This window comes from Osmerus eperlanus, chromosome 10 (genome assembly GCF_963692335.1).
Source record: "Osmerus eperlanus chromosome 10, fOsmEpe2.1, whole genome shotgun sequence".
NCBI classification, from domain to species: domain Eukaryota; kingdom Metazoa; phylum Chordata; class Actinopteri; order Osmeriformes; family Osmeridae; genus Osmerus; species Osmerus eperlanus.
In genome coordinates, this window is record NC_085027.1 from 8,663,665 (window position 1) to 8,691,286 (window position 27,622).

The window sequence follows — 27,622 nt, forward strand, 5'->3', positions numbered from 1 at the left end:
TCATTCTAAATATAATACTAGTGAGTCCATAGGGGACGCTGTTGCTCCGTTGGCATGATAGCTTTCTATATAGCCTATAACACCTAACCTCCCTTGACAATGCCAAAAGGCAGATTTTTCTTTATGAACTCCGACTGACTAGTTAGGTTCCTCCGGTAGGAGGGAACCTATTGTTATTGTTGGTATTCTTATTATTATTTTTCTTCTCCTTGCGCCCCAATATCTCAAAAAGTCCCTGGTCATAAATTTTCTAATTTGGCACATTGATACTACATCCAAGTGGGTACCCCCACACCAAATATGGGCCACATCGGACCATAGGGGGCGCCACAGGCCACGCCCAAATGTCCGATTTTCAAAGTGATGGCATTTCCACCCCATTGCTCCAATTCTTCTGAAACTTGGTGTGCATGCCTCATTTTTCATGAGGAACAAAAAAGCCTCAAGGACCCATAAGGTCTGCCATGATGGATTTTCCTGTACTGTGATAATCTGGGAAAACCTTCAAAATTCCTCTTCTCTTGAACCAAAGGTGAAATTGACTTGAAATTTGGTACAGATATGTATCATTGACATATTTAAAAACGTTACTTAAGGCAATTGAATCAAGTACAAAATGGCTGAAATGGGTGTATTTATGTAAATGTCCACATTGCCTCAATATGTTTGTGTCACTAAATCAAATGTATTTTTGAAGGATGGTTAAAACCTAATAAGCTTTAAGGTGACATGCCTCTGAAGTACCATGCAAAGTTTCACCTTGATATGTCAAAATATGACTGAATTACAGCTGTTTGAACTTGGACCAAATCTGACAATGCTCGCCATTGGAAAAACAGCTTTTTTTAATTATCCAGTTATTGAACTTTGTGTATTCCATGCCTGGGAATGGCTCAATTGGCTGAGATGTTGTGCTGGTAATCAAGGTTCAATACCAGTCAGAGGCATAGTTTTTTATTTTTTATTCTGACCAAACGGTTTCTAGTCTCCCGATAAATCCTCCGGTTGTAAAACATAGCAATGCGTGTTTATTTGAGCCCATCACAACACTCCGTCCATCTGTTTAGCGAGACTGTGTAAACCACTGCAAAACAAGCCAGGTTCACCACAGTAGCTAGCTACTTGTAGTCTACGCATGGTAGAGATAACTCTAATGGTTATCTCTAATGAAGTAAATTAATTGTTCAGGTGGATCCCTTGCCTGTTGCACAAATTCATTTCAGTAAGTTATGGCACTCCTAACAACCTTTTAAAAAAAACTATGAGTAAGTTATTCTTTACAGCAGCAACCCAGTCATTCCGTTGTCCCGTTTTTATAGGAAATGTACAAGCAGTTTCAACTTTGGACGAATCTTACAATGCTTACCACAGGAGAAACAGCTTATTTTTTTATACAGTAACTGAACATGACAATATTCAGCACTGAGAATATCTCAATGGGATGGGATGGTGACCTGTAAAGTATAAGGTCGTAGGTTGGAATCCAGCCATAGTCTTTTGGCCTGTCATAATTTTGATTATCTGTTCAGTTCAACAGGATGACATCATTCTGAAGTACCACAAACAATTTCACCTTGTTATGTGAAAATGATTGAATTAGAGCAGTTTCAACGTTGGCTGAATCTAACAACGCTTACCACAGGAGAAACAGCTTACTTTTTTATACAGTAACTGAACATGATAATATTCAACACTGAGAATAGCTCAATGGGCTGGGATGGTGATCTGTAAAGTATAAGGTAGTAGGTTGGAATCCAGCCATTATCTTTTGGCCTGTCATAATTTTGATTATCTGTTTAGCTAAACAGGATGACATCATTCTGAAATACCATGCACAATTTCATGCAATTTCACCTTGAAATGTCAACTGTTAACCTTTGTCCCAATGTTGACCAAAGCTAATACTCTGCCCTTTCTATTCAAAGAAACAGTTCTATTTCTCAACGGTTGGTGTGTAGCAGAGAGGATAGAGAGACTGCTTTGTAACCTTATTCTCATGAGTTCAAATCCCCATTCAGCCTGTTGTTGGCCAAACATGAAGTAGTTTTGCTCTCTTGTTTTCCAACTCTCGATCTTCGATAGTGTACATGTTTATAATATTTTGCCATTTTGCGGAGGAACCCACATCGCTGCTTGCAGCTATATTTTAAGTTGGTGCTGGGCTGGTTCGAGAAGGAGGGGCTCTCTAGTTTAGTAGTAGTAGCTAACGGAAGTGATGGTGCACTGTAGAGAGGGTATGTGCAACAAATGGAGCAACAGCAAGTACTGTAAAGTTTAACTCAGTTTAATTCGAACATTAGAGAAATCAGACTGATTCAACGCGCTTTTACAAGCGCTTTTGTCAAGAAAGTAACGCACAAGAGCTGGTAAGTGAATTGAAAATACGTTGACTTGTCTGTAGAAGTGCTAATTTGGGGCAATTGTTCAAGCGGGAGACAAATCCGAAACTTTTACTACTAAACAAAACGGCTAAGTTTATTGTTAAGTTACTGAAAAGTTTCACAGGTCTGCTCCGCATGGATTTTGAGACACGTGTCTTTATCCACGTAGCATTTTCCTACTCAGTAATTTTGCCTTGCATTTGTGTGTAACCTTATCATAACCGCCTCTACTAACAGCGTTGACAAAATCCTATTTAAGATGAAAAAAGTATCATCAACATCTTCCAACTATCGCAAAGGATTTGTTTACTTTGTAAGACTAGTCGGGAACTTTGGTAAACTGCTTTGAATAGCCAACGTTAAGACGTCTGCTGTGCTGGCTTGGCACTGCCTAAATGGTTTACATTTTACAATTCAAGAAGTTGTTGTGTGACGTCAGTAGGTCAGAATGCAGCACCTCCTTGGGCCCAACCTGAAGGGTTGGTTGCCTCACGAATCGTATTGACCCTTTCTTGTCCTTTTTTTTTTAAATTAAGGCACGTCAGTATGTACCCTCCACCGTCATCTTTCCCCCTCACTTGGGTGGTTTGAAAAATGACAGCCTAAATTTTTTTTAAGCCAGCATGGGGGATAAAATGGTCTAATGATAAATAACTTGGTGTCTGTTAACCACTTTTAGAACCCACTATCCGAGAGCAGAGCCAACCAACAGGGAGATGCTCAGTATAAAGATTTAGTATTCTATATTTGGTCACATGACCATCCAGGTGACTACATGAGGACCAGCTGAAGGGTGTTACATGAGGATGTTTGAAATCAGGGTCGTCTCTCCAGGGTAAAGGGGAGGGGGGGGGAGCTGGCTCAGTCTGAGAGAGTAATCAACATTACCTCAAAAAGGGTCTGTGCTTAACTGAAACACTTTTCTTTATAGTTTGGGTCTGAAACACACTACTGTTACAGATTCCCTAAAGGGAGATGGAGGATGTCTCCAGACGATGCTGACAGTTCTGCAGACAAGTTTGGATCTGGTTCTGTACCTATGTGAATGACGAAAGACAAAAAGCAAAGCTCTCTCCTAAAGCACTTGGCAGGGGTTGAGGTCAAGTTGGGTTGGTCTCATGATGTTTTGGTGACGTTTTCCTATGAAATCAATGTTTGTCAGTTTAACTTGGGACTTCTGGACTATTTTGGCTGCAGTCTGTTTTGTGAACTTATGCTTACAACTTCAGCGGTCTTCTGCTACGCTGACTGACTGACTGACTGACTGCACCATGTTGCTTAATCTGTTACCATCATTGCTGTGTAGGCTTCCTCTCAAAGCTGTGATAAGACTTGAGTCTGAACATGTGACTCAATTCAACTGGTTAGAAAAACAGTTCATTATTAAAATTCCTATGTCTTAGAGGACCATGTCACACCTACCAAGACCACTAGTGAAATCAATCTGATCATTAAGTCTCATAGTAGAACATGTAATTCATGTTGTTTTCTATTTCTACACCCTACAGAGAGTAGCCTAGATGTTGAGATGGGCAGCTTGATGGTCAGCCAATAGCCTGTGTCTCAACACGATTAGCATCTTCTACAATGTGCTTCTGCATGAACTGGCTAAATTAATCTGCCTCATACTGGAGCGACCTGTGCCGCCTCAGTGATCCCAGCCTATCCTGAGAGCGGGGCCAGCAGGAGCAGCTAGCCCAGGGCCCTCTTCTCTGGGGAAGGCCTCCATGAACATGGCCCTGTTTGCCAGATGGTGTACACACTTAAAGCACTTGGGAGCAACCTCATTGTGCACAGAGACTGAGGGATTTGAGAGGGACCATCGCGTTTGCTGTCATCGTCTGTCACGTGTGAATCAGTGACTCTCACAGTCTACTGTCTTTTTAGCTTAATAAAATAAATAGAATAGTGTGTGCAGATGCATCAGGCATGGGTGAGTCACCAGGTCTGAACTCTTTGTCCCACCAATGAACCACAGGACTAGGATGGTCCCTGGGAGGACTGAGAGGGAGCTGCTTCGGTCGATGCTGCTTCAGTGTGGCTCCAGAGCTGCTTCAGTGTGGCTCCAGAGCTGCTTCAGTGTGGCTCCAGAGCTGCTTCAGTGTGGCTCCAGAGCTGCTTCAGTGTGGCTCCAGAGCTGCTTCAGTGTGGCTCCAGAGCTGCTTCAGTGTGGCTTCAGTGTGGCTCCAGACCTGCTACAGATCATAAGCAGCTTATGGGTCAGGATGAGGGGTTTAGAGCTGGTGAGGGTGTAGGAATGTGTAGTGTGTCTGAAGGCCTTTTCACGCCAGTCATATGATGTATTCAATGTTCTAACAGCAGGAGCCACTCAAAAAAACATTAGCTCTCAAATATATTTGAGCTTTATTGCTTCAAGGGGTGTTTCAAGGGGTGTTTCAGTAGGATGTTATTGTAACGTTTATTGATTAGGTTAATGCAACACCAGATTATAAAGTATTACTGAAGTATAGATTTCTTTTATTCACCTAATTATGTCTGCTCATTAAGTGCTTTAGTGTGTTCACCCAAACCAACCAGGAAGCAGGTGAGAGTTCACCCCAGACCAGATTACAGATTCCTGGGACCTCCCTTTAGTTCCAGTACTACTATAGTGAATACATGTAATTGGGTAGCTGTGTTTTGTATTTGTGGTATGTGTGTACTTATTTTTTTCAGTTTCCTGTTTCTGTGTCAGCATAGTTGATAGGGTACCATGACAACAGACCAGTTCTCACACCATCCTCTGCTAGGTCTGCTACAATCAGCAGTTTTCAGAGTTTTGACTAACTAAATCTCTATCTGCCATAATATTATACCTGCTACAGGTCAGGACCAGACGCTCACCATGTCTGATGGGGACTACGATTACCTCATCAAATTCCTGGCACTTGGGGACTCTGGTGTGGGGAAAACCAGTTTCCTATACCAATACACAGACGGAAAGTTCAATTCCAAATTCATCACTACAGTGGGCATTGATTTCAGAGAAAAAAGAGTGGTGAGTAGATTGACAGCTCATGCCTACAGCCGACAAAGTCCTTTACCAGCCAAAGATGGACATCCCAGATATGTTTTTCAGAAACACTCATTCACTTTTATTTTCTGGGTGTAGACAGGAGGTGTCTTATTCTGGCTTAGTGTCTGCTGTCAGGACTGATCCTGTGAGAGCTGTGTTAGTATATGCCTCCCTCTGAAGCAGCCGTCACCTGAATTATTTACAGGATCTTTTATCTGCTTGCTGTTAGCGTGCTGCTCTGTTAGTGTGCAGCTGTTAGTGTGCTTCTCAGTTAATGTGCTGCTTTGTTAGCATGCTGCTCTGTGAGACCAAGAGTTGTCAAAGGGAACTAAATCCAGTTGATGAAACATGTGGGATGTGGGCTTTTTAAAGTATTGGAAACCCGGTTTGAATGTTGGTTAATTTTGAGCATAGGTCAAATTTCAAAATAATCCTAACAAATAATACAACTGAAGTGACCAAGTCTGCAAAGTGAAGCTATGGTTAGGGGTGTGGCAGCTCTGTTCTGCAGAGGAATCTGAGAGGAAGGTGATTCATGTTCCTGAACTGTAGCTCCCTCCTGTAGAGTAAACACTTCACACCATATAGACAAACATCAGGGTGGTTCGTGGTATTTACTCATGTCCTGCATATCATAAGAATTATCATACAACATTAACCATGAAAGTATTTAATAAGTTTAATATTTGATTTGCAAATTGTGTTGTAGGTTTGTGGAACACTAGAGCCACTTTAACTTAAGACATCTACCTGAGTCGTGTTTAACCAGTGTGGTCTGTCTGTCTCCCAAGATGTACAAGTCTAGCGGTCCTGACGGCACGTCAGCTAGGGGACAGAGGATCCATGTGCAGCTGTGGGATACGGCAGGGCAGGAGAGGTGGGATGAACAGTCTGGTCTAGCTTTCACACTAACTACTTAACAGAGGGTCTTGCTCCTTTGTCTCCTTCAACTCCTCATCCAGCTCATCCTTTTCTGTGCTAATTACTCCTGTCTGTCTTCCTCTCATTTCAGCCTGACAAAATTAAAGCTTTGAAAAATAAATAACAAAATGTTAAGTACATAAAATGACAAGTTGGGAGCTGAGAGAATGTCCATTCTACTACTCAATGTCCAGGCCTTGGAGTATTGCTTGGGTTGGCAGCTTTCAAAGGTCTGTTTCACTAACACTGAAAGCAGCTTCTCACAAGGTGTTCTCCTGTGTGGTGTCAGGTTTCGGAGTTTAACCACGGCTTTCTTCAGAGATGCCATGGGCTTCCTCCTCCTGTTTGACCTCACCAGCGAACAGAGTTTCCTAAATGTCAGAAACTGGATGAGTAAGTTCTCTGTTTTCATAGGAATCTGCTTTCAGAATCACCCTTTCACAGCAGAGCGATCTGCCTGTCTACAAACTAGCCAAGCTCTGTTGTGGTTGAGGAAAAAGTTATCTTGAGATCAGACTACTCTTATCATGACTGGTGTATTGTGTTTTGTAGGCCAGCTGCAGATGCATGCATACTGCGAGAGCCCAGACATCGTCCTGTGTGGCAACAAGAGTGATCTTGGAGAGCAGAGGGCTGTGAGGGAGGACGAGGCCCGCGAACTGGCAGAGAAGTATGGGTAAGGGTCAGTCTTCCAGCACTCGGCCCACTCTGGAACATTTGTCAAGAAGGCAGTGGCTGCTGCATGTTGACTCTTCAGGGAATCTTATACGATACTGAAAGGTTGGGCTAGGTCACTCCTCCTTGAAAGGCAAATATTTGCGCAGTCATGTAAAGTATCCTGCTCCACACAATCAGGAAATCCTAAGGATTAGAGATGAACCTGGGGACTGTCCCTGACGCCTTGACTGAAGACGACGTGTCACATGTCGACTTGAGCCCATACTCTGGCTTAGCAGCCTCATCCTCAGCATCAGTCGTGTTGTTCTTCTTAAAAGTAATTGTCTTGCTATTTGGTCTGTTGTATTACAGTAATGGAATACTTCCTCTGTCTCTGGAATGTTTCTCGCTCACGTACTGGATGGATCATACCTGTCAGATTAAATTACACATCTTATTTTATTTATTTTAAACTCCTGGCTCCAGCTGACACCAGGAAGCATTTAAGAAGGTCATATGCTCTTTCTCCTGCAGGATCCCGTACTTTGAGACCAGTGCAGCCAACGGACAGAATGTCGGCCAGGCTGTAGACGTTCTGCTGGACCTGATCATGAAGAGAATGGAGCGCTGTGTGGACAAGTCGTGGATCCCTGACGGTACCGTGAGGACCAACGGAACCAGCAACCCAGACCTGGCAGAGAGCGCAGAGAAGGGCAAATGTGCATGTTAGGGTCTAGACTAAGGTCTAGACTAGGGTCTATACACATATGAGGTCTTTGTCCATAAGTTATAAAAAGTAAGACTTTAAAAGGCATGATGTACTAAGAGATGATGTCATACGAATGTTGATGGGCCACTGACCATTCCCCGAACCACTGGTCACACCCCCTGAACCACTGCATTATCACTGTCGGTTCAGTCAGTTATGTGCCTTTTGAATGTTTTCATTTGAAATTGTTACTATTCATATTATTATAATGTGCATTTTTAGATTATTAAACATTTAGTGTACTTGCAAATAATTATTTTCTTAGCTCCAGTAAGAAGCTACTCAAATTTTTATTTCTATAAAACACTGGCCTGTTTGGGGAAAAAGCTACCACCATTGCTATATTTTACTTGTCACAGTGCACTTCCTTTTATTCTAGTTTATACTGTGTGTGAATGAGTTGGTGGATTCACTGCATGTATGGCCTGCTCCACAGTAACATCTAATTAGCTGAGTAGTTTGGTCTCTTTCTTACTATATGTGTCAAAGTATTGGAATATAGGGGTATATTAGAATCTTTAAAATTCCAGTCTGCTGGTTGAAGTTTGCTTTCTGTTATATCTGATCATACAATGTGCCTCTAATCTTCTGTATTAACTCATACACTGTATACTTACCAAACACTCTTTATGCCAAATATGCAAATAATATTCAGAAATTAAATGTATTTTTATTTATTAAAAGTAAGTTTTGCACAAAGCTTTCTAGTACTTTTACCACATAATTGTTTTTCTTTCAATCGGTTACACAACACTCCGAAATGAATTTCGTTTTAGAATTGTTTCCTATATTTACAGTAGGGGGCAGGATATAGCAGGATTTACAAACGGGTGGATTTACAACAGAAGAAAATAACACGTTTACGGAAATGCACTTACGTAATTTCCTTTTGTTGATCCACACCCTCGTGCTCTCAGAAATTGTATTTCTTTACTGATGGGCATGAAATAAACTAACTATTCAACAATGCGAATTGAAAAATGTTATTTTTGTTCGGGACCGGTGTATCCCGGACACGGCACAATGTTTGTACGGAACGACTGCAAGGTATGTATGGAGATTGTACGTCATGTTTGGCTAGCAAGATAGCCATCTACTAGCTTTTAAATAGCCAGCTAGCAGTAGTACACGTTAACGATTACGTTGGGACGGAGCTCTTAAATTAAGACCCGAAAGATTACTTTTAATATCTTGTGCTTACGAGTGAATCAATTTAACTCATATGTTATATGCTACTCTAACGACTTAAGACTTCAAATAACGGAGAAAACTCAACGAATAAAGTGTTCTATTCTAATGTCTGAGCGAGGTGAAATTGTTTATATCCTTGTACACAATCCTAATTATGTTGTTCGGGACTTTAGGGGCTGCTTACGTTTGGGTTGTCAACTGACCCAGAGTTTTTAGATTGTTTTTAGATAGACTTACAGATCTGTCACGTTGTATAGTTAGAGACGTCAGTGTTGTCAGAGACAACAGTACTGTAGCTAACTACACCCAACATGAGATGGGCCGGGTCCGCCATAACTTACCCCAAGTTAATGTTCTGCTACCAAGTAATCTGAATATCAATCTTGGTTCCTCTTAACGGGTCCTCTCCTTTTTGACTAGAATTTCAGATTTTGTAAATCAAAGTGCCTCAAAAACTTCAAGAAGAAGCGCAACCCCAGAAAGACCAGATGGACCAAGGCTTTCAGAAAAGCGTCTGGCAAAGAGTTAACTGTGGTAAGCAAGATACAATAAAGTTGATTGAAATAGTTTCAGGAAAAACCTTGCGTAAATCATTAGTCTGTACTGTGTCTCTCTTCATCTTAGGATAACTGTCTGGAATTCGAGAAGCGCAGAAATGTGGCAGTCAAATACCAGAGGGCTTTGTGGAGCAAGACTGGTAACTGTTTTCCCAGGCTCTTAACACTGAACTTATGTCACAGTGAAACATGTCTGTGAGTCCATGTCCTCATGATAGCCATGGTGTCCTACTTCTGCCGAGTGTATCAGTTCCATATGGTTCAATATGGGCCAATTGATGGCAAATGCACCTATTTAATGTCTTGAATCACTTAAACCAATAACATTATTGTTTCCTGCGTTTCAGTGGAGGCCATGAAGGTGGTTGAGGGAATCAAGCAGAAACGACAGGCGCGGTTCATCTTAAACAGGTGAGCTTCGCTCTCCTCTTAATCCAACACTGGTGTTCAGGGGGAGGGTGACATGTTCTCATCTTCCTCTCTCTTTCTCATTCCCGTCTTCTTTGTTTCTCATCCCCCTCTCACTCTCTCAGATTGCGGAAGGGCAAGCAGCTGGAAAAGGAGGAGGCAATACAAGAAGTAAAGAAGAACATTCATTTGATCAAAGCTCCTCATGCAGGTAAATTGTTAATGTGGAAGAGATGTCCATGAATCATCAATTGACTACATAAATGATATGACATATGATGTGCATATATGGGCTATTTGCAAATGTGTATTCTTTTTTTGTAGGAAAAGCCAAGATTATGGAGGAAAAGATGGTGCAGAAGTTACAAGAAGATGTGGAAATGGATGATTGATTGGACACGGGTAAAATTGGTTCTCTTAACAGTTCTCTGCTGAATCGTTGAGACTCGGATGACTCTTTTGGAGACTAACTTCAGACAACACTCTAAACATGTTAAGATCCCCAGACTTCTTGTCAAACAGTGCCCAATCCTGTAGGAATATGGAAGACTCCAGGAATGACTATAACATGACCCACGGAAGCCATGGTATTAAATACTTTCCAAACCATGCAACTAAATAAAATGATGTATGTTGTCAAATGCTGTATTTGATTAAATCTTGTCCTACAAAATCAGTGGTCCTGGTCCAGTTGTTATTCACTAACTTAAAATGTCATGAGAAATGCTGTGATAAGGATAGTGTTGTAGTCTGTTTTGACTGTTGATGGGTATACAACTGTTGTAGAGCACTTGACTGCCAAACAAATGGTGTTAGATTTAAATCCTTCACAGTATTTTGCTTTGGATAAAAGTGAAACTTATGAAATGCTCATTTTAACTAATTTCAAAATGTGAAATTTTACATTGTTCTCTTCTGACCTGGGTTGAGACGGTTTTACGTTGACGGTACCCGAAGCCATTTATGCGCACAATCGCGCAACCTAACGTTCGTTGAAACATCCGTTCAAACACGGAAGTGACACGTTTCTATTGATTTGGGATCTAAAAATGGCTGAGAACAGTCCCATAGCGTTGAAAAGATGTGATTCGGCCTGTGTATCCACAGTAAATATGGATGCTATCTCAGCTCTGACAGAACTAGAGGACCTAGAAAGGGTCTACCAACAGCTCTGCGCGCAGGAGGTGAGACTTTGCTTCGCCTCCATTTTGTATGGACAGAAGATGTGTGAAGTCCATAGCTAGCATTGCTAACTGTCCAGAGCATCCATTTACTGCAATGCCTTACATAAGTGCTTAATATTTAGTTTGAACTACGAAACAAAACTTAAAAAATACTGCAAAGTTAACAGGATGAAACAGATGTGCCTGAATGTGTGTTCTAACAGAACGAGGTGGCGACGGAGCTAGATAAACTGGTGGAGCAGGAAGGCAGCATTAACAATAAGATGTTGGGGCTGCAGAGGATGGGGTGAGTGTGTGTGAATGAGTGTGACCTGCTGTCATGATAGTACACCCGGTGCTGTGTTTGACCCGCCTCTCTGGATCCCTCAGACCGAACTTGCAGCTGATTGGAGGAGATGCCAGCCAACTGGCTGGGATGATCACCTTCACCTGCAGCCTGGCGGAAAACGTCAGCAGTAAAGTTAGACAGCTTGACCTGGCAAAGGTATCTATCCACACGAACACACGCAGGGTACACAGGGTACTCGCACATTGTTCACGACTGCATTTGTGCTATATGTGCAGACACGGCTGTACAAGGTTATCCAGCGGGCCGACGACATTCTGGACCTGAAGTTCTGCACCGATGGCGTGCAGACAGCACTTCGCAACGAGGATTATGAACAGGCTGCTGCCCACATCCACCGTTACCTTTCTCTTGATCAATCAGTCATTGAGCTCAGTCGGCAGGGACAAGAGAGTAAGGCAGCTCACACACCACACAGGTCCTTATAAGGATACACTTCCTGTTAATAGCGGGAAACCAAGTTTTGCAACAATTTGCATCTATGAACAACACTGCCAACACAACACACTACTCCCAGTCATAGCTGATGGTGTATTTGTGCTCAGGCAGTGCCGTGGACGCCAGCCTGGCCATGTTGCAGGAGGCTGAACAGCGCCTCAAAGTCCTGGTTGCCGAGCGACTTGATGAGGCTGTTGCCGCAGGTGACCTGGCACAGGTGGAAAGGTTCTTCAAGATCTTCCCTTTACTGGGTCTCCATGAACAGGGTCTGGCTCGCTTTGGACAGTACCTTTGCAGCCAGGTGGGCATGTGTGTGTGTGCACGTCTCCATTTTACACGTCTCTTTGTCATTCACACACGCTCATGTGAACCTTTGGGACCATCCACAGCTGGCGTCTAAGGCAGAAGAGAACCTGCTGCTGGCCCTGGGCGGAGACCTGGCGCAGAGGAGAGCTGCTCTGGTGTTTGCTGACACTCTGACTCTGCTGCTGGAGGGTGATACTGCATGCCTACCTGTCTGTCTGCCTTCTAGCCTGTCTGCCTGTTTGTATGGGGAACAGGAAATGAGCTGTCTGTTAACCGGGTGTTGGTGTGTTTAGGCATCGCCCGTGTTGTGGAAACCCACCAGCCCATAGTGGAGACGTACTATGGTCCCGGCCACCTGTACACCCTTATCACACATCTGCAGGATGAGTGTGACCGGCAGGCTAAGAACATTGTGGACAAGTTCATTCAGCAAAGGAACTACCACAATAAGGTACTGGAGATGAGTGGTGATCTCAGTGAGGTATTGGTGCTTCTATCATGCAGAGGTTGCTGATGTTACTGCTCTGTGCTCATGCTCAGTGGAATGTTTCTTGTCCAGTTTCAGATTGTCCAGAGCAGCATGATGAAGGGTGGTGCCACGGAGAAGATAGAACCCAGGTCTGCCTGTCTCTTTGCCTGGCTGTCTGTTTGCCTGACTGCCTGTCTGTCTGCTTGTCTGCCTGCCTGTCTGCTTCTCTGTTTGCCTGCCTGCCTGTCTGCTTGTCTGTTTGCCTGCCTGTCTGTTTGCCTACTTGTTTGTCTGCCTATTTGTTAATATGTGTGTGTGTGTGTGTGTGTGCAGGGAGCTGGACCCAGTGCTGATGGAGGTGACTTTGATGAATGCCAGAGCAGAGCTGTACTTGCGTTTCCTGCGTCGTCGTATGATGGCGGACTTTGAGGTCGGGGACGCCACATCAACCCCAACCATCACACAGGGTAAAGTCAAATAATACCATTATACCCACATGTAATACACTATCTCCACAGTGTTGACTGTGCTGTGTGTGTTTGTTCAGAGCACCAGCAGAGTGTGGAGAAGCTGCTGAAACACTGTGTCCTGAGTCGAACCATGCAGGAGCTGATAGGCTACTACATCCCCATGGAGGAATATTACATGAGAGAGACGGTCAATAAGGTACCACCACACCTTTTCATCTTAAACCCAACCAGATACCACCCTGCCCTCATGATGAGTCACAATCCGCCATCGTTTCATCATGAATTACACTTCTCCCGGGGTCACAGGACACCTGACATGTCACAGGATTGTCAAGCAGGGTATCATATTGTCCCCCCCCCCCATTCCGCCCAGGCCGTTGCTATGGATACATATGAGAAGGGTCAGCTGACATCCAGCATGGTGGATGACTGTTTCTACATTGTGAAGAAGTGCATCAGCAGAGCTCTGTCCAGCTCCAGCATCGACTGTCTTTGTGCCATGATCAACCATGCCACGTCCACACTGGAGGGGGACTTCAGGTACGTCCATGCTCATCTCACCTGAGTGCTGGAGTCCTAATAAAGGAGTCAAATAACAGCCCCTCTCCCCTGTATCCCCCCCACCCCCACCAGGGAGGTGCTGTATACCAAGCTGCGCCAGGGCTTCCCTGCCACCACCCTGCAGGACATCCAGCGTGGGGTGAGCAGTGCGGTCAGCCTGGTGCACAGCAGCCTACAGCAGGGCAAGTTCAACACCATGAGCATAGAGAGCGCAGAGGTCGCTAAGGCCGCCTTCCTGGTAAGACTCTCACGTACGCAGAACACGCACACGCGCAAACACACACTTACTTTCTATTGAGATACCCCTTTCCAGATAGAATGAGTCTTTCTCTACGTCTCTCTCAGGTCACTCTGAATAACGTGGAGGTGTGCAGTGAGAACATCAGTACCCTGAAGAGGAACCTTGAGGTAAGCTCACCTCCTCCCTGCTCTCAGGGAACGAGAAGCTGCTTGTCTCGTACTAGATGTTAATTTCAGTAGTGTTGTTTTGGATGGCTGACGGCTCATTTCTGTCTTCCTCTGTCCCTCTCATCCTGTCTGACTGGCAGAGTGACTGTTCGAAGCTGTTCACCCAGGGGGCGGGGTCAGGGGAGCAGGCCAAGATTGACAGCTGCCTGTCGGACCTTGTCAATACTTCCAGCAAGTTCAAGGATCTTTTACAGGTTGGAGAAAGACACACACATGTGCATAAACACACCCACAGTAACTTTAAGTGTTGTAACTGTGCTGTATCCTTAGGAGGGTCTGACCGAGCTCAACTCCACGGCCATCAAGCCCCAGGTCAAACCCTGGATCAGCAGCTTCCTGTCAATCTCCCACAACATAGAGGAGGTACGAACAGAAGACTCACTCACACACACACATACACACACACACACAGACACAGCCCTGCTGAGCACATTGTGACTGGTGTTTGTGTGCAGGAGGAGTTCAGTGAGTATGAGGCCAATGACCCCTGGGTGCAGCAGCTCATCATTAACCTGGAGACACTCATGGCTGAGTTCAAGGTAACCATAGTAACAGACCAAACAGCACCAGCACCACTCAGGACCAGGTGTGGATGAACCGAAGTTTACCCCCCAATCCCTCTCCCCCCCAGGTCGGTCTGTCATCAGTCATCTACGATACTCTGACCAGCCTGATGACCAGCCTGGTCTCCATGGAAATGGAGAAGACCCTCCTCAAGTGCACCTTCAGCAGGGTGAGTTTCAGCTCGCGGCCACCAGGTGGCGCCCTGCACAGCCCGCTCCGCTGACGTCAGCCGCACACGTGACGTACAGAGCAGGCTCCCATGCTTTATTTATCAGGCCAGCCGAGTGGAGGAGCTGCTGGAGATGGAGAGTGTTTTTCCTCTCTAGCCGCATCTGTCTCCTGTGAGCAGAGCGTTCACCAGGACTCCGAACTGCTCACCACTCTCAACAACATCCACACCCTTATCCTCTTTAAGGGTTTTATGTGGGCAAGGGTGCACATTTTTTAGCAGTTTAAAAATAACACGATATAAATAATCAATCATCTCTTCCCCTCCCCCGCATCCTCTCCCATCACATTCCCCCAAATCCTCTCCACCCCTCCCCCATCCTAAACCCCACCCTTCGTTCTCCTCTCTCCTTTTTCCTCGTCCACCCCGGGGTTTTCTGAAGCCATGTCTCCATCTTGTGTCTGTGCAGCTGGGCGGTCTGCAGTTTGACAGGGAGCTGCGTTCTCTGGTGGCCTACCTCACCACCATCACCACCTGGACCATCAGAGACAAGTTTGCTCGCCTCACACAAATGGCTACAATCCTGAACTTGGAGAGGGTATATACACACACACACGCAAACATACATACATACATACATACATACATGCATACAAAGATGTGCATGCCTCGCCCCAGATGTACATGTATATGACACACAATGCACCATGTCTGCAGGCATGTTACTAGGATGTGTGTGTGTGTGTGTGTGTGTGTGTAAATAACAGATCCAAGAGTACAATAATTTAATATCGGGTATCATGTTGTGTGTGTGGGGGGGTTGTAGGTAACAGAGATTCTGGACTACTGGGGTCCTAACTCGGGTCCTCTGACGTGGCGTCTGACACCGGCCGAGGTGCGGCAGGTTCTGGCGCTCCGTATTGACTTCCGCAGCGAGGACATCAAGAGGCTTCGTCTGTAACACCGCCTTGGAGATGTGTTTGTGAGCTGGTTCCCAGGGAGGGGACTCTCCCTGCTACCATAGCAACCCTGCTCTCCCTCCTGGTGTCCCATCTGTAGAAGGGACCAACACCTGGGTCTGTGCTCTTCTGTGCCTCCTGTATGGGGCCTGGTGCAGGCCCGGGCCAGGGGCCTCTTGGTGTTGCTATAGCAACTGTGGGTATTGGTTATCAAGGAGGGTGAGGAATTTCCAGATGGAGGAGGAAGTGTCTGCTGTGACCCCTAGCCCCCGCTGTGACCCCTGACCCCCGCTGTGACCCCCAGCTGACTGCATGGCCTATTCAGGAGGCAGTCTGATATTAAAGGTTGTGGGGTTGTGCTGTTAGCGTACGAGCTAAGATCCTTTATAAGAGTGTGAAGATCATAGTAATAAATGTTGACTATTTAATAAAGATCCAGCTGTTGTTTCATATTGAGCTGTGATGTGGTGATGCTGCAGTACTGTCGGTGACACCATCCCACAATGAACATCATATCCATTAAAGTAACAGAAGCAGGTCAGAGAGCTGATCCAGTTCCGGGCTGGGAGATGAGACAGTTTTAACCTAATAGAGAGCTGCTGAACAGTGATGATCGGTCCTGTATATCTACTGACCAGACTGGAGGTGACAGACATCCTTGTCTACTAATGGATGAAGGCTGAATCAGTTAACATGATGAACTTTTAACTCCTTCGTAGTTGTAGTTGTGCCTGGGTAAAAGGCGGTGCTTCTATTAAATCAATGTTCCTTTTATGATGCGACTTTGTCTACCTGTTTGGTCTTGGTTGGCGTCCAGGGAGTTCCATCATCTGTGTGGCAGCAGGTGTGGCGCTCCGTAAACACGGCTCCAGAAATGCTCTGGAGGGACACTCTGGAGAGCATCAGGTGGGACAGGGAGGCCAGGACTCCCTGTGTGGAAACTGTCTAGTCAGCCCGGAGCTGGAAGAAGCCAAACCACCGACTCCAAAACTGGAGTCCTTCAAAACCTACAAGATCACTTTGATCACAGTGAAATAAAGTCAGCCTGGAGACAAGGAATAGTTAGGAAAAGTGTGGCTTTAATGTAAACACAACATTCGATTGGCTCAGCACAAACATTCCACATGAGAGCAACCAATAAACTACGGAGGAGATAAGGGGTGCAGCACAAAAACATTCACAGTAAAAAACAGAAAAGTGGTATAATCATATATATATACAGTACGGTGTTTAAGGTGAACATGGAACAAGTCAGAAATGAGGGGTGATATGTGATAGAGGAATGAAGTAGGTAAAGAAGGAGTAGAGAACTAGAGGGGAATGGAGGGAGTAAAGAGTGATAGAGGGAGGAAGAATGCTTCTAGGTGCACAGGTGAATAAATGGATAGCTGTACTTTTCCTCTGTGAAGAGAGAATGTGACCGTGTCAGTGGTCAGGGGCTGGGGGGGGGGGGGGGGGGGGGGTGTTCATTTCTAATGCCACTCTTCTCTCCACACAGCGCTCAGCATCTGGTAAGAGCCAGACAGGGGGAGCGTATGAGGGGAGCAGGATTTGGGTTAGGAAGCAAGGTAGCAGGGTGGGGAAACAGGGTAGCATGGTTAGAGATAGGTAGCAGGGTTTGGGGAGAGCGGCTTGTGGCCCTGACTGACACAGGAAGTGGTTGGGGAGAGCGGCTTGTGGCCCTGACTGACACAGGAAGTGGTTGTCCCCCAGTCCGACAGGACAGGAAATAAATATGTGGCACGGGACTCTGGGAAGGACGGAGAAGCATGGAGCGCATGAGGCTGAAATCAATCAATAAAAATTTGATGATAATAAAATGTATCATGTGTTTCTTCTATTACATTATTGTAAAAGGTTGTCAGATAGATAGTGATAGCCATCTATTGTTTATGTGCCCGCCCCCTTAGCTGTCAGTCTCAGAAGGTTGGCGCTGATATGACACTATTCACACTTCCTATTGGCTGACGGGCATTTCATTACACTTTAGGAGGCCAATGGAGAGAGCTGGCCATACAAGAACCCCTCCCCCTAGAGTGGTGAAGTAGAGGGGAGAGACGAACAAAGCTGACAGGAAGTGCCCAGCACTGAGCACCCCTGGGGGAGTCCAGGGAAGGGGGGGGGAGTTCTATCTAGGACAGCCTAACCACCAGCCCCTACCAGCTTTACACCCCCCCCACCCCCACCCCCACCCCACAACATCACCACCACCTACGTTACAACATCACCTCGGCAACCGGAGCAGGGTGAGCTGTGTTTCCCATGCTGCAGCCAGAAGTGTTGCAGAGACTGTCCCAGTGTCGTGTCAGGTGTTAGGAGAGCACACGTACTGGACTCCAGACACAACACATCTGGCTGAGTTGGGCCAGAGCAACACAGCCCTCCATGCTGATAGCTTAATACAATCAACAACAGAACAGGAAACACATTCAGCAGGAAACACATGTTGAAAACAAAGAAACAGAAGAAGAATGGTGTCTAGAATGGGAACAGAAACAGAGGGTCATGGTAGTGTGGTGTCAGGCGGCAGCTCTTTGGGTCCGTCTGGACGTGTAGATTTACATATTTATGCCTTTTTAATATCATCAAAATTATCATCAAACACCTCATACTCTCCATTGCAACCCCTGTCTGGGCCAGGCCTCAGTATAAGCCACACCCCCTCAGGTTGTTGGCGATGATGATGTCGGTGACGGCGTCAAACACTACTTGAATATTCCCCGTGTCTGTGGCGCAGGTCAGGTGACAGTAGATCTCCTTATTGGGTGAGCGATTCTTACTCTCAAACTGGACCTGGATGTAAGCAGTCGCGTCATCATACGAGTTAGCACCTGCAGAGGAGGGGAGGGGGAGGGGAGGGGAGGGAGAGGAAGGGAGGGTGTGAAAGGTTTGCTTCCATCACGCACGTTGTGTGAGCAGTGTGTGACGGAGGTGTGGGAGGGGCCGTCACCTGTGTATTCAGGGAAACAGATACTCAAGGGGGACTTCTTGATCTTCTCAGCAAATAAATCCTTCTTGTTGAGGAAGAGGATGATGGAGGTGTCGATGAAGAACTTGTTGTTACAGATGGAGTCAAAGAGCATCAGAGACTCGTGCATGCGGTTCTGTCGAAAGAGGGCACGTGCAAAATAATGAGTCTGTGGATTTGAGATTCTTTGAATTGCGTGTGAGTGTGTGTAAGTGTGTGTGTGTGTGTGTGTGTATGTGTGTGTGTGTGTGAAAGGGTGTGTGTGTATTTGTAGAGTGTGTCATTGCTACTCACAGTGGTCTCATCCTCATGCAGCACCTGGTCATACCCACTGAGCGCCACACAGAAGATGATGGCCGTCACATCCTCAAAACAGTGGATCCACTTCTTACGCTCAGACCTCTGGCCTCCCACGTCAAACAGCCTGTCCCAGCAAGGAGAGCAGGTCACACATGCAACACGCGTCACATGCTAACGGTTCACACTACGCCTGTATGACTTTCCTCAGTTGCATTTTCTGAACATATATGTGTGGCTTTCTTCAAAGCGTGTGCAGTAGCTGACCTGAAGTGGAGGTTCTTGAAGGTGAAGTGGGTCTCTACAATGCCGGTGGTCTTGACTCGAGTTCTGAGGATATCCTGCTCTGTGGGCTGATAGTCTGGCGCACCAATACGATCTAGACTGTCCAGGTAGCTGAGCAGGAGCGGGGAGGGGGAAGAGGAGGACACAATGGGGGAGGGGAGGAAGGAAAGAAGGGAGGAGAGGAAAGGAGATTAAAGAACAGAGATTCTGATTTCTTCGCATCGTAGGAATGTGTTACAGACTGTGTAATAGTTGTGGTCTATGACTGCTGGCATATACCTATTTATAAACAAAATGGGAACTCAGGTTTAGCGATGTATCTATTTAGGTATTCCAGTTGCTAGTGGTTACTCACTACTGGGCGGAGTCATTGAGCTGGTACTCGCGGGCACGGTTGAAGCACTCCTGGGTCCCGGCGTCGCTCCACACACGCTTCATAGCCGTCAGCAGCTCTGCGGAGTAGGGCTCTGTGTCCTCCATACGACTCACCACATCACACACCAGCTTAGCATCCGCCTGGAGACACACACACACACACAAGCCCGCACGCATGCATGCACACACACATACAAACACACACAATACAGTATGTGGAGCGTGAATGACAAGGGGGAGTGAATGGTTACGTTCCTGGATAAGGCTCGAGTAGCTGGAGGCGCACAGTGAAGTCACAGTCCTCTTTAAAGTGCACTTGGACGAGGGGGGGGGGTGGTAATAACCACCCCTCCACTGCCACACACACACACATCTGCACCCACCTTCCTGTCCTTGTCTCCAAACTCGATACCCAAGGAATCCATGGCTCTCAGGATGGCAGCCAAGCTCTGGATGGTGTTGCTATACACAACAGGCTTATACTGCTTCACATCATCCCCAGAGAAACCATCCTCATGGATAATCCTGCAAACACACACACATCAGAACAGGCACACAGATATGACGATGTGCACTCACACACACAGGCACAGTTGCATTCACACCTCAGTGGAAACAGTGAATATTCAAGCAGATGCTTCAGCATGTCTGTCTCAACTCACCCTGAGAGCCAAACAGCGATTCTCATCCCTCCCAAAACATACCACAGTGGCTGCCCCCATCTCCCTTCTCTCTCTCTCTCTCTCTCTCTCTCTCTCTCTCTCTCTCTCTCTCTCTCTCTCTCTCTCTCTCTCCTCTCTCTCTCTCTCTCTCTCTCTCCCTCACAAACACACACACACGGTTGCGCAAACACACCACGCAGGCAGAGCAGCAACCATCGATAGCCACTCTAGTCCACATCTGTAATAACAGGTGCCTTTCTTAATGACATTGATGTGGAATGCTTTGGAATCAGATTACAAATCCATTATACTGGCTCCCAGCACCATGAGATACAGGCGCACTGCTGGACCCGTCAGCAACACGGAGGCCTTCCGCACGTCCACTCTGATTAATAATACAGAGTTCTACCCTCGTCTACTAAAATGTAAAATACATAAACTAAACACACATCCTGACAGAACCTATGCAACAAGACAATCCAGAGACTGGATATTAACATTTCAAACAGCTGAACCCACGCACACACACACACACACACACACACAGACACACAAGCTGTGTGGAAAGTCACTAAGTGCAGCTTCAGGTCGAGTCTTCCTGCTCGTCCCTATCCAAGCATTACATAAGCAACATAACCATATGGGTCTGGCAACACAACAAGCCACTGAGCAGCTCACTGGCGACCACCTAGAGAAACCTCCCTAGAGAATCTGACCAGAATACCGAAATGGAGGGAGGATGGAGGAAGAGAGGGAGGATGGAAGGAGGGAGAGAGGAGCAGCAGGATATGTGTACTGTGTTAAAGGAAAGAGGAGCAGGATGCGTGAAGAGGGAGAAGAGGAAAAGTGTGGATTGCTAAAAGGATGCTTGAATGCATATCTATTTCGGTTTGAAATATAGAATATCCCGTCGGCGGAAGGGGCGCGGATTGTGGTGATATTTAAGAAAAAAAATATATTAATGTAGCTGTGTATAAAATAGAACAGTGATTTAGATGAGTGATTTAGATTAGAAATAGAAAGGTTTAAATGAGGTTTTAGATTCCATATTTTCAGCGTAAATCCGCTTTTGTAGGCAAAGTACTCAGAGCGATATCAGGCACTTAAAGCCATTAAGATTAAAGCAGAGGTATTCGCTAATGGAGCTGTAGTGACCTCACAAATACACACATACACATACGCATAAACAGACACACACATACACACAACACCCACGTATCCCAGATATCCTTGGGGGAAAAAACTGACATGGCATTTCAGCACCGTCTGAGTGAACAGCACCCCTGCGGCCCAAGTACTGACGGCCTGCACCGCCTTGATTACCGTCTACAGGAGGTGCTCGAGTCACCGGCAGAGGTAGGCTACGGCCTCTGGAAACATGGCGGAGCTTTAGCGGCTCAGACTCAATATGGACACAGGAGGCGCAATCTCAGGCCTCGCCGCAAACGAATACGCTTAAATCAAAGAGAAGGACACTTACTTCATCTGTTTGACGATCGTGCTTTTGCCCGATTCTCCTCCTCCTGTAAGGAACAGAGTGCAGAGTGAGAGGCTGCTATCAGCACCACGGAGAGCACCACCGCCCCGGCCCGGCGCTTTCAGATCCATCCATTACCACCGAACCGTTCAGAACGGCCATTCCCGTTATAAAACGGTGTCTTACCCAGCAGCAGCAGTTTGACGTCCTTGGCAGCCGTGACTCCATCCTCTTTCAGATTTTTCTCGATGGCTTTGCTCCTGTCAAGGGCTGCGCGCTCCTCGGCGCTAAGTGTACATCCCATGGCTCGAGCCGAATGAACAATCCCTTCTTCTCCTGTTCCGCCCTGTCCCTCGCGACTCAATCACGGTGTATCTCTCTCGCTCGCTTGCACGGTCGGCTACTGCATGAGGCCCAGATTGAGGGCAAATAGAACCGGGGTCCGAAAAGGTTTTTTTTTCTCCGTGTCTCTGTAGCTCTCGCTCCGTCCCTCTAGGAGCGGGGGGTGGGGTCGTTGTGCTCGAGCCTCGGGGCTGGGGGTCTCTATAGGGCGGCGCTGATGACAGCGAGCGCGAGCGATCTCATCGTTCAATCTCTTCACAATAGCTGAGCGAGGAAGGCGGAGGGTGCGCGAGACTCACCTAGCGCAGACAGATCTCGCTGACGTCAGAGTCCAGGCAGAAGCAGTAAAATCACGTCCACGAGAGAGCGCGTTCAAATGGTGTCTTAGACATTAACGTTGCTCTCGTGGAATGATCTATTACCTATAATTCATAGTCTGGAACGAGGCAAAGAATTCTTATTAATAGGTGACCTGTAATTCTGTTTTACCAAAACCCCCAAAAAATGGACGTTATGTATGATTTAATATTGTACAAAATGCGTGTATTACTACAATAAAATCCCTAATTTTATAATCCAGCAATGTGTAAATGTGTGCAAATGTGTGTCTTAGGTGTATTGTATGTAGTGTGTGCTTCTATGTAAAAGTACATACTATAGGTTACTGTGTGTGTGCATAGTGTGTGTGTATACAAATGTGTGCATTCGCCTGTGTGTGTGTGCATTAAAAGCTTCTAATCCGTGCATCACATCTGGATTGACAGGCAAGTGTGGAGGGGGAGGACTCCCCTCTAAAGGAGCTCTGACACTACCAATGGACAGATAAACCTACAATCAGTACAGGCCTCCACAACCTTGGCCTGCTCAGGCTGCAGCCTTGATCACATGAACCTTGAACCCTCACACTTATGCAATGGGACATATGCCAGTCTACATGCAGAAAGGGCCCTATAAGAGCAGCACTGAATGACTCAGTTTGTGTGTTCGTGTATGAGACAGAAAGAGCAAGTGAGTACTAGAAAGAGATTACTACCTTGTCAGTATGCTGGACCTTGTGTGGATATGAATTAGGTAATGCGTTCATTTCCCAAAATGGACTTTTACCTTCACTTCAATTACAGTAATGCATTCACAACGACACAAATATTAATCTGATTGCCGTTTTACAAATCCAACCCTTTATTTTGATTTGTTTGAACATGTCCCACATACTGCACATAGCTTTACTAAATGTACAATGGCAATGACATTGTGGTGACTGGTTCCTGATAGAGGGATTACATTCTGATCAGAGCAGAACTGGGCTGAGGTGTGTGTGTGTGTGGGTCAGAAAACTGCTCCACAGATACTTTATGAACAACCTCCCACACTCAGGACTAGTTTAGTCAAAAGAAGGATTGTTAAAAAAAAGAAAACAAAGTAAGAATGACATAGAAATATGCACAATTATAAAAGAAAAAACTGTCTCACAAGCAAATACATGTCTGCACACATACACCAACACATACCACTTCATGTACAGTTAACACCTACAATATACGGACAGTAACCTATGTACCAGAGACCATGGAGATATACTGTATGAGTCAACTGTTCATCCTAGCCTCCTACACACACACACACACACACACACACATACCCACAATAAGACAGCGTGTCAGAGCGTGTCAGAGAGTTCCATCTCATGGCTGGTTTTCCAGCATGTTTTCTGCCAGGCTGGTGAGTTTGCAGTCCTCCAGAGCTCTGACCAGCCTGCCCAGCCTGGCAGCCCGCCCCTCCGCCTGCATGAAGCGGCTAAGCAGCTGGTAGGCCTGCTCGTAGAGCCCCTCTCTCTCGTACTCGTACGCCAGGTTGTCTATGGCCGGACCCTTCAGTGCACGGCAAGTTTTCCCCAGGGCCCGGCCCACATGCTTCCACTGGCGGCCCACCCCGCTGGAGAAACACTGCAGGTCCGCGGGCGTCAGCATGCGGTCCTCTGATAGGCCGAGACATAGGGGGAGGGACTATTAGAGACATTTGGGGCCAGTGTGGGGTAAATAGGATCTATGTCAGGTATTCAAGCCCTGTAAGAGGGTAGGAGGGGTATGTGTGAGCTAGGGAAGGACATCACAATCTACCCTGAAATCTTCCTAACTGGGTTTGGGCCGCATGGAATGTACTCACCAAAGGCCCTCTTCTGAAACAGAAAGCAATTGCTGGGCACTGGAGACACTTCCTGTGTGACAGGTGGCTGAGGGTTGTGGCCTAGGGCCTGGTTCTGCAACTGCTGCTCCAACGCTGTGACCTCATCATCCCGCAGCCGCTCTGGCTGAGGAGACATGGCATTGTCATTCAGTAACCAGTGGTGTAGTCAGTGGGTATACAGGCTATCCATGGAAACAAAGTACAGAGTAGCTAGTCTCTGGGCCAGGGGAGGCATTGGAACAGTGAGGCGTACCTGTGCTTGGTGGATGTGCTGCAGACAGAGCTCCAGGGAGGGGCAGTTGTCCAGGGTGTGCGTGCCGGCCCTCAGCTCTGTCTCTGCCTCGAGCTCCAAGGGGCTGGTAAGCAGACGGCAGGAGTGCTGGGCGAGGGACTGCCGCACAGCGCCTGAGCTGTAGCTCTCCAGGAATCGCCGGCACACGGTGGCGTCCACAAACTTCACCTCCACGCCCAGCCGGGGGTCGGCATCGTGCAGCTTCAGGATCTCGTACCCCACCAGACCCCCCACCGAGTCTGGTCACAGGCCAGCACAGGAAGGCCAATCAGACCACAGAAACAGTATTACAGTATTACATGAACAGGACTACCACACATACCAATCTTGATGAAAAACACAGGTACACAGGTCGCCATGTCAACACTCCCTTGGCTCAGAGATCGGGGGCCTTACCTGTCAGGGTGAGCTTGATGACCTTGAAGACGCTGAATTTGCCATGTGGGTCTTTGTAGAGGGAGAGCAGGTTCACAGAGGGACACAGCGACTGCAGGAACAGGACAGCACAGCCTGTCCATGGGACATCTTTCACACTGTGCATATCCATACTCTGGAACACGCACACAATAAGGAGGTCAGATGGCTGCCGGTTCGATTCCTGGCCGTGCAAAAAAATTACGTTGTGTCCCTGGGCAAGGCACTTCACCCTACTTGCCTCGGGGGAATGTCTCTGTACTTACTGTAAGTCGCTCTGGATAAGAACTTCTGCTAAATGACTAAATGTAAATGTTAACAATAACAACAACAACAACAAACACTATATTTAAGGTCTAATGCTCCTTGATGTGCATGTCTCTTCCTCCATCTCCTCGTCCTGACTCCCTGTCCACCTCTCCCTCTGACTTGTTTATTCTCTACATTCATGATCGGGAATTATTTTGTCTGAACTCAGTGTCCCTGTCATAAGCTCCTGTCTGAACGTTCAGTCTATACAAGTGACACATGAGGAGACTTCCAGGGTTATGAATCAATCCAAGCAGAAAGCAAAACAGCTGAGTCTGTGTGTTGGTGACCAGTGAAGACAGGAGATTATCTATCCTCAAACTCACAACTAACAATTTACACTGGCTTTCCATGGATCAGAGATCCATCTCTCCTACCTTGAAATTACGTAAATATGACTTTAATCCCCCAATCTGTACAGTGCCCCTCTAACCCCACACCACTCTAACCTCAACTTCATCCACATGCTCTGGGGATTCTAGTGCACATGCACACCAAACAAAGAGAGGTTGTGTTGAGGGTAAACCAAGTGTGGCACCATGTGCTAGATTTACAGACAAATCTTAAAAGACCATCTCATCTGGATTACACCTATATCCTCGTTTTAGGACTCCAACTCACAAGTCAGCCTATGACCATCTACCATAATTTATACTCCAGGTCTTATAGTGTGTGATGGGAAGCTTAGTTCAACCAACAGATGCACCATAGATGCACGGATTAGTGTAACAACTGTAGATTAAAAACGACATGTTGTCTATCATTGACTACTTATGTGTATTGAGCTATACCAGTCTGTCTGTATATCAGGCTGTCAAGGGTTAACTACGTAATATCTTCCTAGAAAGCCAAGTCTGGGCCAATTGTAGATAGGCCTATAGACCTTGATGTAAAAAAAATGAATAAAATAAAAACTGTAAAATAATACTGACACTTCCAGTTTTTACAGTTAATAACTGCATACAAGTGTAAATCTGACCCTATATATTTTTTAATCTGAAATATGGTCTACAGTTCAAGATACTCGGAAAAGAAATCGCATCATAGCGCGCCGCCAGTGGGTCACATGACGAGTGAAATTCCATAAGATTCTCGTAGAGGCATGTGTTGTTTATGCCATTACAGATAAAACGATACACTTTATGTCCACAACACACAACACAACTTTCCTTCGTTATTTGTCAGTAGGTGTTGGGCACATTTAAATAGGCGTAATTAAAGAAAGCATTCATTGTCGAGTCAAACTACTAAAGCCATTAACGTTAACGCTAGCTGTTTAAAATTCGACAAAGTATGAAGAGTCAAGGGAAATGAAACTGAACCTAACTTCTTTCATTATTGACAACAAACGTTACGATTTACTTCGTTATTTGCTTGTTTACAAGCTGTGAGTCGTTATTTCAGTTTTGCTGTCTCTGCTTACACACTTCAACATTGTTTCATTGTCATAATCTTACCTTAAACATGGAACAAGTTAGTTCTGGGCGGCTAAGCGTCCTACCCAGCAGAGCACACCCATAGATACAATAATTTCTTAGAAGGCTATTGGCCAAAGGGAAACTTTTGAGTACTGTGATTGGTGAATTCAGATACAGCTTTACAATTGGCTGAAGTAAGGATCTTTACGGGAAGGAAGTAGTTCAGTTACTTATTGTTAAACGCCCGTGGTTTGTCTTGTGAAGCGCTATGGTGTTTAGCGGAATACTACTTAAAAGGATAGTGTTACGACACTGGTAGCTTACTAAAAAGAAAAACGACTGAATATCATGGGACTTTTGGATGTTGACAGAAAAATTCTGAACCTAATATTTAACAGTCAAATCATTATATTCCCACCCCCGCTTCACCAACTCTTAAACTCAAAATTTAAACACCGTACATGACAACAATTCTAGATGTGAACTGCCTCACAATCGACCACAGGAAAAGGAAATGGCCTAATTACTGAACAGAATCTTCCTGAAAAGATTAAGGCCTGTGAAGTAAAAGTGTCCCTTGAAAAGGGTAGAAGGTCTGTGTGTCAAAAGTATTACATCAGGATTATAACATGAACATAAATATTAGTTGCTGTGGCTCTTACAAATATTCACTCTTTCACACAAATAATCAACAAAAATGGACACCAGACATTTCTCTGCTGTAGCCCTAAGCAGACCAAAACCGAGTTACCATGGTAACAGGGT

General features: G+C 45.9%; 5 protein-coding genes across 5 annotated transcripts; 3 read left to right on the forward strand and 2 right to left on the reverse strand.

Annotated features, from left to right (window-relative positions):
• The first annotated feature begins 2,198 nt into the window (after window positions 1-2,198).
• On the forward strand, window positions 2,199-8,454 carry rab27a (RAB27A, member RAS oncogene family). The gene is made up of 6 exons (XM_062471728.1): window positions 2,199-2,366; window positions 5,207-5,379; window positions 6,189-6,274; window positions 6,608-6,711; window positions 6,871-6,994; window positions 7,510-8,454. The coding sequence occupies exons 2-6, from the start codon at window positions 5,227-5,229 to the stop codon at window positions 7,703-7,705; spliced, it is 663 nt and encodes a 220-aa protein (XP_062327712.1). The 5' UTR covers window positions 2,199-2,366; window positions 5,207-5,226; the 3' UTR covers window positions 7,706-8,454.
• Window positions 8,455-8,620: 166 nt separating this feature from the next.
• rsl24d1 (ribosomal L24 domain containing 1) lies at window positions 8,621-10,576 on the forward strand. Its single transcript, XM_062471729.1, has 6 exons — window positions 8,621-8,791; window positions 9,356-9,469; window positions 9,560-9,632; window positions 9,840-9,903; window positions 10,026-10,111; window positions 10,225-10,576. The coding sequence occupies exons 1-6, from the start codon at window positions 8,711-8,713 to the stop codon at window positions 10,290-10,292; spliced, it is 486 nt and encodes a 161-aa protein (XP_062327713.1). The 5' UTR covers window positions 8,621-8,710; the 3' UTR covers window positions 10,293-10,576.
• A 342-nt stretch (window positions 10,577-10,918) lies between these two features.
• On the forward strand, window positions 10,919-16,608 carry cog4 (component of oligomeric golgi complex 4). Its single transcript, XM_062471725.1, has 19 exons — window positions 10,919-11,084; window positions 11,288-11,370; window positions 11,454-11,568; window positions 11,649-11,823; window positions 11,976-12,169; window positions 12,258-12,363; window positions 12,468-12,625; window positions 12,734-12,792; window positions 12,977-13,110; window positions 13,191-13,309; window positions 13,487-13,653; window positions 13,747-13,912; window positions 14,020-14,082; window positions 14,223-14,336; window positions 14,413-14,505; window positions 14,598-14,681; window positions 14,774-14,875; window positions 15,345-15,473; window positions 15,702-16,608. The coding sequence occupies exons 1-19, from the start codon at window positions 10,950-10,952 to the stop codon at window positions 15,834-15,836; spliced, it is 2,331 nt and encodes a 776-aa protein (XP_062327709.1). The 5' UTR covers window positions 10,919-10,949; the 3' UTR covers window positions 15,837-16,608.
• A 283-nt stretch (window positions 16,609-16,891) lies between these two features.
• gnao1b (guanine nucleotide binding protein (G protein), alpha activating activity polypeptide O, b) lies at window positions 16,892-22,517 on the reverse strand. The gene is made up of 8 exons (XM_062471727.1): window positions 22,085-22,517; window positions 21,902-21,944; window positions 20,143-20,284; window positions 19,740-19,900; window positions 19,367-19,495; window positions 19,097-19,226; window positions 18,785-18,938; window positions 16,892-18,665 (listed from the first exon to the last, which is right to left on the reverse strand). Exons 1-8 carry the CDS (start codon window positions 22,200-22,202, stop codon window positions 18,478-18,480), a joined length of 1,065 nt encoding a protein of 354 aa, XP_062327711.1. The 5' UTR covers window positions 22,203-22,517; the 3' UTR covers window positions 16,892-18,477.
• Window positions 22,518-23,401: 884 nt separating this feature from the next.
• tradd (tnfrsf1a-associated via death domain) lies at window positions 23,402-27,533 on the reverse strand. The gene is made up of 5 exons (XM_062471228.1): window positions 26,897-27,533; window positions 25,113-25,266; window positions 24,678-24,955; window positions 24,404-24,548; window positions 23,402-24,215 (listed from the first exon to the last, which is right to left on the reverse strand). Exons 1-5 carry the CDS (start codon window positions 26,903-26,905, stop codon window positions 23,923-23,925), a joined length of 879 nt encoding a protein of 292 aa, XP_062327212.1. The 5' UTR covers window positions 26,906-27,533; the 3' UTR covers window positions 23,402-23,922.
• Between the last annotated feature and the right edge of the window lie 89 nt (window positions 27,534-27,622).

Excerpts from the sequence above, each read along its gene's own strand:
- cog4 (XM_062471725.1), top strand. The coding sequence starts at position 10,950 with ATGGCTGAGAACAGTCCCATAGCGTTGAAAAGATGTGATTCGGCCTGT. Across the intron at positions 12,626-12,733 it reads AAAGGAACTACCACAATAAG|TTTCAGATTGTCCAGAGCAG; the intron begins GTACTGGAGATG and ends TTTCTTGTCCAG. Across the intron at positions 14,682-14,773 it reads CACTCATGGCTGAGTTCAAG|GTCGGTCTGTCATCAGTCAT; the intron begins GTAACCATAGTA and ends TCTCCCCCCCAG.
- rsl24d1 (XM_062471729.1), top strand. The coding sequence starts at position 8,711 with ATGCGAATTGAAAAATGTTATTTTTGTTCGGGACCGGTGTATCCCGGA. Across the intron at positions 8,792-9,355 it reads TTGTACGGAACGACTGCAAG|AATTTCAGATTTTGTAAATC; the intron begins GTATGTATGGAG and ends CTTTTTGACTAG. Across the intron at positions 9,470-9,559 it reads CTGGCAAAGAGTTAACTGTG|GATAACTGTCTGGAATTCGA; the intron begins GTAAGCAAGATA and ends TCTTCATCTTAG.
- gnao1b (XM_062471727.1), bottom strand. The coding sequence starts at position 22,202 with ATGGGATGTACACTTAGCGCCGAGGAGCGCGCAGCCCTTGACAGGAGC. Across the intron at positions 20,285-21,901 it reads ACGATCGTCAAACAGATGAA|GATTATCCATGAGGATGGTT; the intron begins GTAAGTGTCCTT and ends GTGTGTTTGCAG. Across the intron at positions 19,901-20,142 it reads TTGGAGACAAGGACAGGAAG|GCGGATGCTAAGCTGGTGTG; the intron begins GTGGGTGCAGAT and ends GTGTGTCTCCAG.
- tradd (XM_062471228.1), bottom strand. Across the intron at positions 24,956-25,112 it reads CATCAAGCTCACCCTGACAG|ACTCGGTGGGGGGTCTGGTG; the intron begins GTAAGGCCCCCG and ends GCCTGTGACCAG. Across the intron at positions 24,549-24,677 it reads AGCACATCCACCAAGCACAG|CCAGAGCGGCTGCGGGATGA; the intron begins GTACGCCTCACT and ends ATGTCTCCTCAG.
- rab27a (XM_062471728.1), top strand. The coding sequence starts at position 5,227 with ATGTCTGATGGGGACTACGATTACCTCATCAAATTCCTGGCACTTGGG. Across the intron at positions 6,275-6,607 it reads GATACGGCAGGGCAGGAGAG|GTTTCGGAGTTTAACCACGG; the intron begins GTGGGATGAACA and ends GTGTGGTGTCAG. Across the intron at positions 6,995-7,509 it reads GAACTGGCAGAGAAGTATGG|GATCCCGTACTTTGAGACCA; the intron begins GTAAGGGTCAGT and ends TTTCTCCTGCAG.